The sequence below is a fragment of the Anolis sagrei genome, chromosome X, assembly GCF_037176765.1.
Source record: "Anolis sagrei isolate rAnoSag1 chromosome X, rAnoSag1.mat, whole genome shotgun sequence".
Lineage (NCBI taxonomy): Eukaryota > Metazoa > Chordata > Lepidosauria > Squamata > Dactyloidae > Anolis > Anolis sagrei.
This window is the reverse complement of record NC_090034.1, coordinates 20,980,171-20,992,087: the sequence shown is the minus strand read 5'-3', so window position 1 is coordinate 20,992,087 and position 11,917 is coordinate 20,980,171. Positions and strand designations below refer to the sequence as shown.

At 41.2% G+C, this 11,917-nt stretch overlaps 1 protein-coding gene across 2 annotated transcripts in view; it reads right to left on the bottom strand.

The window, feature by feature from the left end:
• Window positions 1-131: 131 nt before the first annotated feature.
• Window positions 132-11,917, bottom strand: part of NHERF2 (NHERF family PDZ scaffold protein 2) — a 55,470-nt gene continuing 43,684 nt past the window's right edge. The window contains exons 5-7 of one of the 2 annotated variants that reach the window (XM_067473694.1): window positions 9,702-9,745; window positions 8,498-8,560; window positions 132-3,523 (exon numbers count right to left, since the gene is read on the bottom strand). In XM_067473694.1, the coding sequence (XP_067329795.1) occupies window positions 3,374-3,523; window positions 8,498-8,560; window positions 9,702-9,745 (257 nt within the window). In that variant the 3' untranslated portion in view covers window positions 132-3,373. The remainder of the gene's footprint in view (window positions 3,524-8,497; window positions 8,561-9,701; window positions 9,746-11,917) is intronic. The other variant, XM_060786513.2, reaches the window with a different exon arrangement.

The window sequence follows — 11,917 nt, the reverse complement described above, 5'->3', positions numbered from 1 at the left end:
AGGATCCCATTTGAGCCATGGCAGTTAAAAAGTGATGTCAAACTGCATTCATTCTGCAATGTAGGTGTATCGGAGCCAAGGAGAAAATTGCAGGATTATCAATACAGCAAACACCAGGAACGCCCAACGTCTCTCTGTACATGGTAAACCTATTTTTTTATTACTGACATTTTAGTATACATTTATTTATTTTTACACAATGCAATTAACAGCTCTGATAACTTTGTAATAAGTTTCTAAGAAGTGCAGAAACGGAGGGTTAACTGTGCTTAGCATTAAAACGTGCTTTTTAAATCAGGAGGGGAAATAAATCATTCAATGGAAAAAGACGGACGAGGGATCGTTATATTTGTTATTATTTGCCGGCGAGTTTTCCACAGTTATTTCAATCCTCAAAGCCATGCTCTCAACCCACCAAAAAGCTTCTGTGTTACTCCGAGCGCTTCCACGCTGTCGAATTGAGGCAGTTCGACAGCACTTTTAACTGCCATGGCTCAGTGCAATCTTGGGAGCTGTCCATAGTGCCAAAGTATGTCTCCCAGGATCCCATAGCATTAGGCAGTTAAAGTGGTGCTAAACTGGATCAATTCTACAGTGTAGACCAGGCATGGGCAAACTTGGGCCCTCCAGGTGTTTTGGACTTCAACTCCCACAATTCCTAACAGCCTACCGGCTGTTAGGAATTGTGGGAGTTGAAGTCCAAAACACCTGGAGGGCCCAAGTTTGCCCATACATGGTGTAGACACATCCCGATTCCATTTCCAACCCTTCCAGCATTGTATGTCATAACATTTCAGCAAAATACTCTTCCAAAAGTCTTTCCAAAGTAAGGAATTTTTTTTGCTCAATCTCGTTGCAACACATAAGAAATATGGAGTTCATCTAAGGCACCGTATTCAACTGGGTCATTTACAAAATATACACATGCATCATCTCTTCGCCCTTAAAAAATATTGCTTTCCTTTTCATTTTTTTAACAACCCGACATACATTGTCCATTCGGGCTCCATATCAGGACTGCAAACACTTGCTTTGAGATATATTTGCCTGGTTAATTCACCATCTACAGTGGCAAATTAACGCAGTTTGGTACTGCTTTAACAGCTGTGACTCAATGCTATGGAATCCTGGGAACTATTTTTACAATGTCCTGAGCCTATGGAATACTACCATTGAGTTACAGGAGTTAAAGTGGTGCCAAACTGCATTATTTCTCCAGTGTAGGTGCACTGAACAGAGCCATACAATTGGAGGAAAAGCCTCCAAACGTTTTTTACCATTTTGCATATCTTCCCACTGATAACTCTAGCAATTCTGCAACTTTTGCAAACTAAAGGTGCATCTGCACTGTAGAATTAATGCAGTTTGGCCCCACTTTAGGTGCAGTTTCTTAATGCTATAGAATCCAAGGGGTTTCACCTTCTCTGCTTCAAGAGTGCAAACCACAACTCCCAGGATGCAGTAGATTTGAGCCATGGCACTTAAAGTGATATCAAACTGAATTAATTCCATGGTGTAGATGCCTCCTGAGATAAATAAAAGGCAAAATGCAAGGAGAAATATTCTGCTTTCTCATAGAAAGGACTGCACATGGATGAAATCATGTTTTTCCCCTCCTTTAAGGGAGATGATAATAATAATCCAGAATTCGATCCAGTGAGAAAATTTACAAATCATGGAATGGTTAAATCAGCCTATTGATGAGGATGTTCACACTGTAGCCCATAGCAATATAAGGAAATATAGATATATAGATATTGATATGCTCTTGTTTGTGATATAAAAAAATATTGAGAATGCCTAAAAGAAAAAGGAAGAGAGGAAGAAACGCAGTCAATAATACAAAAAAATGGCCCTGTAAATAATATATTCTAAATATTATGCGTTAAGTGATCCCAAAATGAGAAGGAAATTAAACTATTTCTGCCTTTGCCGGTTGCTACTCTTGGAGAATCAACTATGTTTCATCTGTTCTTTCTTTCTTTCTTTCTTTCTTTCTTTCTTTCTTTCTTTCAGTTTGTGTGACCATTTTATTTTCACAAAAAAAATCCGGGGGGAGGGGGGTGTTAAATTTACTTGATACAAGCAACACAAATCTATTGGAAGGGAGATATCTTTTCTTTCTCTCTTTCTTTTGTTCGTTCACTCTTTCTCTTTGTGTTTTCACTTTTGTTTCCATAAGAAATTCATTGAACAAAATAATAAAAGTTGCCTGGTACAAAGCAATGCAAGTATTAGCAGGAGGAGGATTCAGACTTTCTATCTGTCTGTCTGTCTTTCTTTCTTTCTTTCTTTCTTTCTTTCTTTCGTTCATTCCTCCGTTTGCTCATTTTTTCTCTTTGTGTTTTCACATTTGGTTCCATAAAGGAAGTCTGGAAAAAAATAAAATCTGCAATGCAAACCTATCAAAATGGGGGACCCTTCCTTCCTTCCTTCCTTCCTTCCTTCCTTCTTTCCTTCTTTCATCTTTAGTATTGGAAAGGGTGAATTCTTTCTTTCTCTCTTTCTCTCTCTTTGTATGACCACTTTTAGTTCCATAGAAGTAGCCTGGAAAAAATAACATCTGCCTTGTATGAAGCAATGCAAACCTACAACAAGAAGGAGAGTTCTTTCTTTCTTTCTTTTTCCTCATTATTTAATTCATTTGTTTTTTTCTTCTTTGTATTTCCACATTTTAGTTCCATTAGAGAAGCCTGGATAAAAGTAAAAATCTGCCTGGTACAAATCAATGCAAACCTATCCGACCCAGGGGAGCTGTCTTTTCTTTTCTTTCCTTTCCTTTCTTTTGTATGACCGCTTTTAGTTCCATAAGAGAAGCCTGGAGAAATGAAATATCTGCCTGCTACGAAGCAATGCAAACCTACAAGAACGAGGGGAATTAATTCTTTCTTTTGCTCCTTTTTTCTTTCTGTTTTTCATTCCTTCATTTGGTCTTTCTTTCTCTTTCTGCTTTCATTAAGAGAAGCCTGGAAAAAATAAATATCTGCCTGCTACGAAGCAATGTATATCTATGAGGAGGAGGGGAATTTGTTCTTTCTTTTGCTTCTTTCTATCCTTCGTTCCTTCTTTATCTTTGCGTTTCTATAAGAGAAGCCTGGAGAAATTAAATATCTGCCTGGTGCAAAGCAAGGCAAACCTATGAGAAGGAGCGAAGTTCATTCTTTCTTTTGCTCCTTCTTTCTTTCTGTCCTTTCTTTCTCTTTGTGTTTCCATAAGAGAAGCCTGAAGAAATGAAATATCTGCCTGCTATGAAGCAATGCAAACCTACAAGAAAGGGAAGGAGGGGGCAATGAGTCCTGGAGGTGGGTCTGGGCATGATCCGAACCCGTCGCCAGCGTCCCATGGTGGAAGGAAGGGAGGCCAAGAGCGAAGCTCAGAAGTTGCTGAAGATCTCCCTCTTCTTGTTCCAGTCCATCTGTGGGGCCCGCTTGTTGACCCGCTTGGCCCGGACCTTCTCTTTGGCCTCAGCAGCCGTTGGGCTCAAGCTCAAGCCGCTCTCCTCGAAGGGGTCCCTCTTTCGGGGCTGGAAAGAGAGGCAAGCATTAGGATTGAGGGGACCTCAAAGGCCATCCAGTCCAACCCCTTTCTTCCAAGCACGAAAACACAATCAAAGCATCTCTCAACATATGGCCACCCAGTCTCATAGTCATTGCAAGGTTCATGGAGTAATAGAGCTATAGAATCCTAGAGATGGAAGGGACCCCCAAAGGCCATTCAGTCCAACCCCCTTCTGCCAGGCAGGAAGACCTAATCCAAGCATCTCCAGCTGATGGCCAGCTAACCTCATAGACCTTAAAAGATTCATGGAGAAATAGGACTACAGAATCCTAGAATTGGAAGGGACACCTAGAGGCCATCCAATCCAACCCAACCTCTTTTTTCCAAGCAGGAAGACACAATCGAAGCATCCCTCAACATATGTCCAGCTAACCTCATAGACATTGAAAGTTTAATAAAGAAACAGGGTTAAATAGGATTATAGAATTGGAAAGGACCACCAAAGGCCATCCAGTCCAACCTCCTCCAGCCAGGAAGGAAGACACAATCCAAGCGTTCCCAACTGATGGCCATCCAGCCTCTGAATCATAGAATCCTAGAGTTGGAAGGGACCTCTAAAGGCCATCCAGTCCAACCACTTTCAGCCAGGCAGCAAGGCACAATCCAAGCGTTCCCAATCAATGGCCATCTAACCTCCTGGACATTAGAAGTTTCATAGAGAAAGAGGGCTATAAAATCCTAAAGTTGGAAAGGACCCCCAAATGCCATCCAGTCCAATCATCTTCTGCCAGGATGGATGACACAATTAAAGGCCTCCTGAGAGATGGCCATCCAGACATTAGAAGATGCATGGAGAAATAAGGCAATGGAATAATAGAATCCTAGAGTCGGGAGAGACCCCCAAAGGCCATCTAGCCCAACCCCTTTCTGCCCGCCATCGCTCAGGCCATTCATTGCAATGCAAACACCAATTTTCTTCCTTCCTTCCACCATTGTCCCTCCGCATTTGTGGTTTTGGCATTTGCAGACTGGATTACAAATGTTCTCTGCTCTACAGAACGAATGCAGTTTTACACCACTTTAACTGCCAGGGCTCAATGCTATTGAATCTTGGGATCTGTAGTTTTGCAAGATGCTTGCCCTTCTCAGGTTGCTTTGAGTCTCATTCAGGACAGATAAAGTGGGGTATCAATAAACATTATTATTATTAGGTTCTTGTGGGTTTTTTCGGGCTATATTATTATTATTATTATTATTATTATTCTCTGTCCAAGTGTGCTGGGGCCTCCCCAAACTATGTCTCCCAGGTCTCCATTGCATTGAGCCATGCAAGTGGTCTGAAGCTGCCTTAATTCAGCAGTGTAGATAAACCCCTCAAGTCCCTATATCAGGATTCAGGCAGGAAAAAAATAAAGCGGATAAAGGGTTTAAATAAAGCACGCATCTTCACAATCTTCAGCAGGAGAGATCATATGATTGCAAGGCATGCATTTGTTATGGTGCTACAAGGAAGCTTGAATTTATGGAAAGAATCCATGCAAAGACTACTGTCGCCCATGAAGACTGATTTAATTTTTTCCATCAAGGCACGTTTAATAAATTTGAGATCAAGAAACCAAGGAAAATTCTGTTTCCTGTACAAAACAACCACATTGCAGATGCTGCACACAAAGAGCCCCCAAATTGCAAACAGGCTGCAAAAATGGTGCATTTTCCCAACGCTTTCTTGCAGCAGGAAGGAAACACTCAAAGTGACTCATTGTTTCCTTTGGGAAGCAACGTAATAAGGAACTGCATCTGTATTGGAAACGGGGCCCAAAGTGGTGTTTGCACGAATGAACATTCGGACAGCGACAGCTGTTTCCAAAATCCAAGCGGAGCCAAGAGGAACATTCTTGCCTTTTCTGCCTCCCGGCTGCGGAAGGAATGCAGCTTTTGCAAAAGCAAGGAGCCCCTTGAAAAGTCAAACCTCTCCTCCTTGTTCTTTGCAAAGATTGTTCTAAATCAAACCAGTATTGCACAACAGTGATTTGGCTCATTTTTCCCCTTTATAAAAGAAGGTTGGGGACCAGAGGAAATAATAAGTTGCGCATATATTTGCAGTGCAATCAAACTTACTGTTTCTTTCCCTTTTCACAAATATATAGATGTAGATGTCGATGTATTTGTCATGCAAAGCAACTTATTATTTTCTTTCCTTTTCACATGCATATGTATATGTACATGTGTGTGTGTGTGTATCATGCAATGCAACTTATTTCCTTCCCCTTCTGCATATATAGATATAGATATTTGCCATGCTATCTGTCTGTCTATCTATCTATCTATCTACACACACACACATACATACACACACATGCATATACACACGCACACTAGCTTAGGTACCCAGCGTTGCCTGGATTATTTGAAAAAGTCAATTTTTTACTTGTCCAAAATGCATAAGGTTGTGGGTGAACTACAACTCACATCATACCAGAATAACCTGGAAAACTCCAACAATTTTGGGTAAGTTTGCTCTAGATGTATCATCGGTGGATTCGGTGTGCTCTTTGGTTGTATGGTTAACTATAACTCCCACTATGGTGAGTCAGTCCCTCAAACCCCTCCAGTAGGTTGAGTTAGTCATGGAGGTTCTGTGTGCCAAGTTTGGTCCAGGTCTATCATTGGTGGAGGTCACAGTTTCTCTGGTTGTGGGTAAACTACAACTTCCAGAAAGGAAGGTCAGTACCCCCCCCCCCCCCCCCAAGCTCCTCCAGTAATAAAATTACAGCATATCAGGCATGTATGCCAAGTTTGGTCCAGATCCATCAGTGTTTGGGTTCACAGTGCTCTCTGGATGTAGGTGAACTATAACTCCCCCAAATCAAGGTGAATTTCCCCCCAAGACTTCCAATATTTTTGGGTAGTCATGTGGGTTCTGTGTGCCAAATTAGTTCTAGGTTCATCATTGGTGGAGTTCAGAGTGCCTTTAGATTACAGGCAAACTATAGAGTAATAAACACTGGGATGCCTGTGGTGAAGGAAACACATAAAATCTAGGATGAAATGGTCCCTGTGGTGAAGGAAACACATAAAATCTAGGATGAAATGGTCCCTGTATGAAAGACTTCACTTGGGTGGTGGGCAGTATGGTGTTTGTGGAGGACATTGGCAGGACTGTCGAAGGCTTTCATGGCCAGAATCACTAGGTTCTTGTGGGTTTTTTCGGGCTATAGGGCCATGTTCTAGAGGCATTTCTCCTCTAGAACATGGCCCTATAGCCCAAAAAAACCTACAAGAACCTATTGGCAGGACTCTTGGACATGTTTATGGTGCTCACTATAACCTGCAATGTCATTGGAGGAAGGGACATTGGTGTCTCCTGAGTAGTGGGAATTATAGCTATTCATGGAAGGTTGAGCCTGTCTGTGAAGGGGACACCACAGCCACACACATGCATACATAATTTCACTGTTATTATACATATAGATAGATGTATATGTATTTGTAAATCTGTGTGTGTATGTATATATATTTACCATGCAATGCAACTTATTCTTTCCTTCCCATTTTGCATATATGGCAGGAAATCATACATAGATACACACATACATATACACATTTCATTCCCTTTCCACATACATATGCATACATATATATTCAGTGCAATCAAACACACACACCAACATAGTAAAAATAATAATAATAATAATAATACTACAACTTATTTACCTCCATATATTTACACACAAATTCTTTTTTTCTGTTTCTCATTTGAATGCAATTAAGCTCTTAAAATATTTCATCATGACAGGGTTTGGGAAAAAGAGAGTGGGCTGGCAATTGGCCCTCTTTCTCTGTGTATTTGAACAGGAATATGTTTGCCTTCGCTTCAAAATCTCCGCCTTTCCCTCTGCTTTGTATCTAGGCTGTCCTTCGAAGGGCTCTCCAAAGCATAAAATAATACAAAGGCCCTGACTACCCCAAAGGGAGGAAAGAAGACGGGAGGCGGAAGACGTTTGCACCATTTGCAAATTGTTTTGGAAACGGGACAGGCAAAAAGACCCAGATGTTGCAAAGGGAAAGAAAGAACAGATGCAAAGGAAAATCTCCTGGAATAGAAGGAGTAGAAAAGGAGCAAGAGAAGCTCAAGAAAAAGGGCAAGAAGAGAGTTTTCTTGCAAGGTTTGTCCAGAAAGAGGCTGAGAGAGTGTGATTTGACCAAAGACAAGCAATTATTCAAACACAGATGAAAAATAATACATTACCTACTGGCAGATGGAAAGCAAGATGAAAGACATCTTGGGAAACTATAGTTCCCAGGATCGCATAGCAATGATCCCTGGCAGTTGAAGTGGTGATAAACTGCATTCATTCTACAGCGTAGATGCTCATAGATGAAGGCAGATGCAGCACCTTGGAGAGCTCCCTTAAAGTATGGAGCAAAACTCATAATAATAAAGGCAGGAAAGAGAGGGGGTGCATCTATATTGTAGGATTAATTGCAGTTTGATACCACTTTAATAACTGTGGCTCAATGCATTGGAATCCTGGGAGTTACAGTTTCCACTCTTGGGCAGAGAGGGCTCAAGACCTTGAAAAACTACAACTCCCGGGATTCCATTGCACTGAGCCTTGACAATCAAAGTGGTTTCAAACTGCACTCATTCTCCAGTGCAGAAAGATCCACAGACAGAAGGATCAAAGAGGATTTTCTGAGCAAGAAGAGAAATGGACAGATCTCAGAAAAAGTCAAATTTTCCAGCCGAGAAGGTAAGGAAAATGCAAAGCAGATTAGCAAGAGAAGGGGAAAAGACGAGAGAGAGACTGCTGGAATCAAGAAAAGGCCAAAGATGGAGGAAGACACAAAGAATCCAGGCGGGCACAGATGAATCAATGCAGGTCTATTATTTGTAATATCGGGAAATGAACCAGCCTTAAAAGAGAGCAACATTTGGGCTGAGAAGGCAATGCCGCTGGGATTGTATTCAATTTCAAATGCATTTCTTTATTTTTACCTCCGTCTCCTTCTCAGGACTTTGGCAATCGCTGTGGGATGAAGACAAGGATCCTCCATTCAGCTGCGAAGGAAGGATGGGAAAGGGATGGATGTTTATTGCAAAAGTGCTGTTTTCAGATGATCCAAAAGGATGGAGGCAAACACAGCTTCGCTGGACAGTGATTGATCTATCTATATAGCTTCTATCTACCTATCTATCTATCTATCTATCTATCCATTAATCCTTCATTTATCCATTAATCTATCCATCCATACATCTATCCACCCATCCATTAATTTATCTATTCATCCATTCTTCTATCCATCCATCCATCTATCTATCCATCCAGCCATGTATCCATCCATCCATCCAGCCTTCATCCATCCATCCATCCATTTATCTATCCCTGCATCCATCTCTTCCATCATTTATCCATCCATCCATCCATCCATCCATCCATCCATCCATCCATCCATCTATCCATCTATCTATCTATCTATCTATCTATCTATCTATCTATCTATCTAACCAGCCATGTATCCATCCATTCAGCCTTACTTCATCCATCCATCCATCCATTTATTTATCGTTGTATCCATCTATCCATCCATCCATCCATTCATACAATAATTTATCTATCTATCAATCTATTCATCCATCCTTCCATCCATCCATCCATCCATCCATCCATGTCTTTATCCATCCATCCATACATCAATCTATCCATCCATCCATCCACCCACCCATCCATTTTTCCATTCATCCATCTATCCATCCTATCAGTTCATCCATTCATCTATCAATCACTTGCCTCAAATGCACTTTAGAAGTCCAGGAAAGTTTGATATTCTTTCAACGGAAAAGGGTGGAGAAACTGCCAATACAATTGCCATATGTGCAGGAAATATGTTTCCAAACTTTGCATAGATATGCAAAGACGTAGATAATAGTAAAGTCTGCTTTGGAAAGATGCAAGAGTTGAGGGCCAAAAGATTAGAACTGGTGGCCACATTTCACCCCCTAGTGTTTAAGCGAATGGTCTCAAAGCCTGCAGAGATACATTTGAAAACATGGGGACATCCCTCGCCATGTGGGATAGATGAAGTGGAACCTCCAGTAGTCTGGGCCTCTCTGATATATTCTGAAACTATATCTTTAAAATGCATGCCTTGGTGCATAATCTTGGCACACTGTCCCATCTGAGAGATTGTTCGATGCTCACCTGCGTTTGGGCAGATCCGTTGCTCACCGGCAAGGCAACGCCACCTGAAAACAAAGCACAAGGTCAGAAAGGAATCTGGACAATGCAGAGAAGGGGTGCATCTGCACTGCAGAATGAATGCAGTTTGAGAGCACTTTAACCACCAGAGATTCCTGTTCAAGCTGTCCAGAAGCACAATTTGCACGGAGGTTCCAAAACAGAATATTTCTCTAGGAATCTCTAGTGCTCCGTTGCCATTTTATGGGGGTAAAACAAAGGAAACAAATGCACAAGACTGCAGGCAATCCAGTAATAAAATAAAATAAAAAGAGCAGCATCTCAACCTTGGTTTTCTGTTCTCCTGAATAAGAAACCAAAGTGAAAGATACAAAAAGGTACTCATTTCATTTTTCTTATGTCTAGGGATGATGGGACCTGCAGTCTGACTATATCTCAAACCTGGTGGCTCTTGACCTTCATTGCTCTGAATGGGAGCTCAAGGTGACAAATACAAAAAGCCACTCATTTATACTCCTTATGACTGGGGATGATGGGACCTGCAGTCTGACTATATCTGAAACCCGGTGGCTCTTGATCTCCATTGCTCTGAATGGGAGCTCAAGGTGACAAATACAAAAAGACACTCATTTATACTGTTTAGTCAATTTCTCAATCCCGGTGGCTCTTGATCGCCATTGCTCTGAATGGGAGCTCAAGGTAACAAATACAAAAAGCCACTCATCCATACTCCTTATGACTGGGGATGATAGGACCTGCAGTCCACCCTGATGGCACCTAATCCCCATTGCCCTGAATGGGAGCCCAAGGTGACAAATACAAAAAGGCACTAATTTCATATTCCTTATTCCTGGGGATGATGAGACCTGCAGTCCAACCTATATGAACAATTGTGGAGGAATTTTTGAGCTGTATGGCCATGTTCCAGCAGCATTCTCTCCTGAAGTTTCACCTGCATCTATGGCTGGCATCTTCAGAGGTTTGTTGGAGGTGAGGCAATTGGAGTATATATATATCTGTGGAATAATGTCCAGAGTGGGAGAAAGAACCCTTGTCTGTATGAAACAAGACCAAGAAGAAGCCACGAGAGTAAAGACAAAGATCCACCCAGAGGAAAAGTGTTCTTACCATACATCAAGGGAACCACTGACCCCATAGGGAAGCTGATGAAGAAACACAACCTACAAACAATCTACAAACCCACCAAGAAAATCCAACCAATGCTACGTTCAGCAAAGGATAAAAGGGATCCTCTAACCACTGCAGGAGTCTACTGTATACAATGCAGCTGTGGACAAGTCTACATAGGGACCCCCAAATGCAGCAATGCCCAGGCACACAAAAGGCACTGCAAACTAATTTAACCAGAGAAGTCATAGAAACATTGAGTTGGAAGAGACCTCATGGGCCATCCAGTCCTGCCCCCTGCCAAGAAGCAGGAAAATCACATTAAAAGCACACCTAACAGATGACCATCCCGCCTCTGATAGAATCACAGAATCACAGAGTTTGAAGAGACCTCATGTGCCAAGTCAGCCATAGCAGAGCACTTAATGAACCAAACTAGACAGAATATTATTTGAGAACCCAGAAATGCTGGGCTACTCTGACAATCACCATGTCGGACTACACAGAGAAGCCACTGAAATCCACAAGAATATTACAAAAGTTTCAGAGAAGTTTTAACTCCAAAATTATTAGAATTGTATAATGGAATAATGAAGGGAGATAAAATACCAGAATCATGGAGGAGATCTTTAATAATACTAATACCCAAACCTGACAAAGATTTAACAGACACGGGGTCATATAGGCCCATATCGTTAGTTAATCAGGATGCAAAGATTTTGTCTGCGATAATAGCTAATAGAATGAATAAATTCATGTATAAGTATATAAAAAAAGATCAGTGTGGGTTCGTAAAAGGAAGACAAATGTCAAATCTGATAGGTAGAGTATTAAAAAAAATTACTTGGCTAAAGAGGGGAAGGAAAAAGTAGGGATATTATCATTAGATATATTTAAAGCGTTTGACTGTGTGGAATGGGAGACATTAAGGGAAATCCTGAATAAATTCGGAATGGGAAATAGAATAAAAGGAATCTTAGAACAATTTTATTCAAGGAATTCAGCAGTGGTAACCATAAACGATGGAGTGACAAATGAAATAAAAGTGACTAGAGGAACGAGACAAGGATGCCCTTTGTCGCCGATATTAT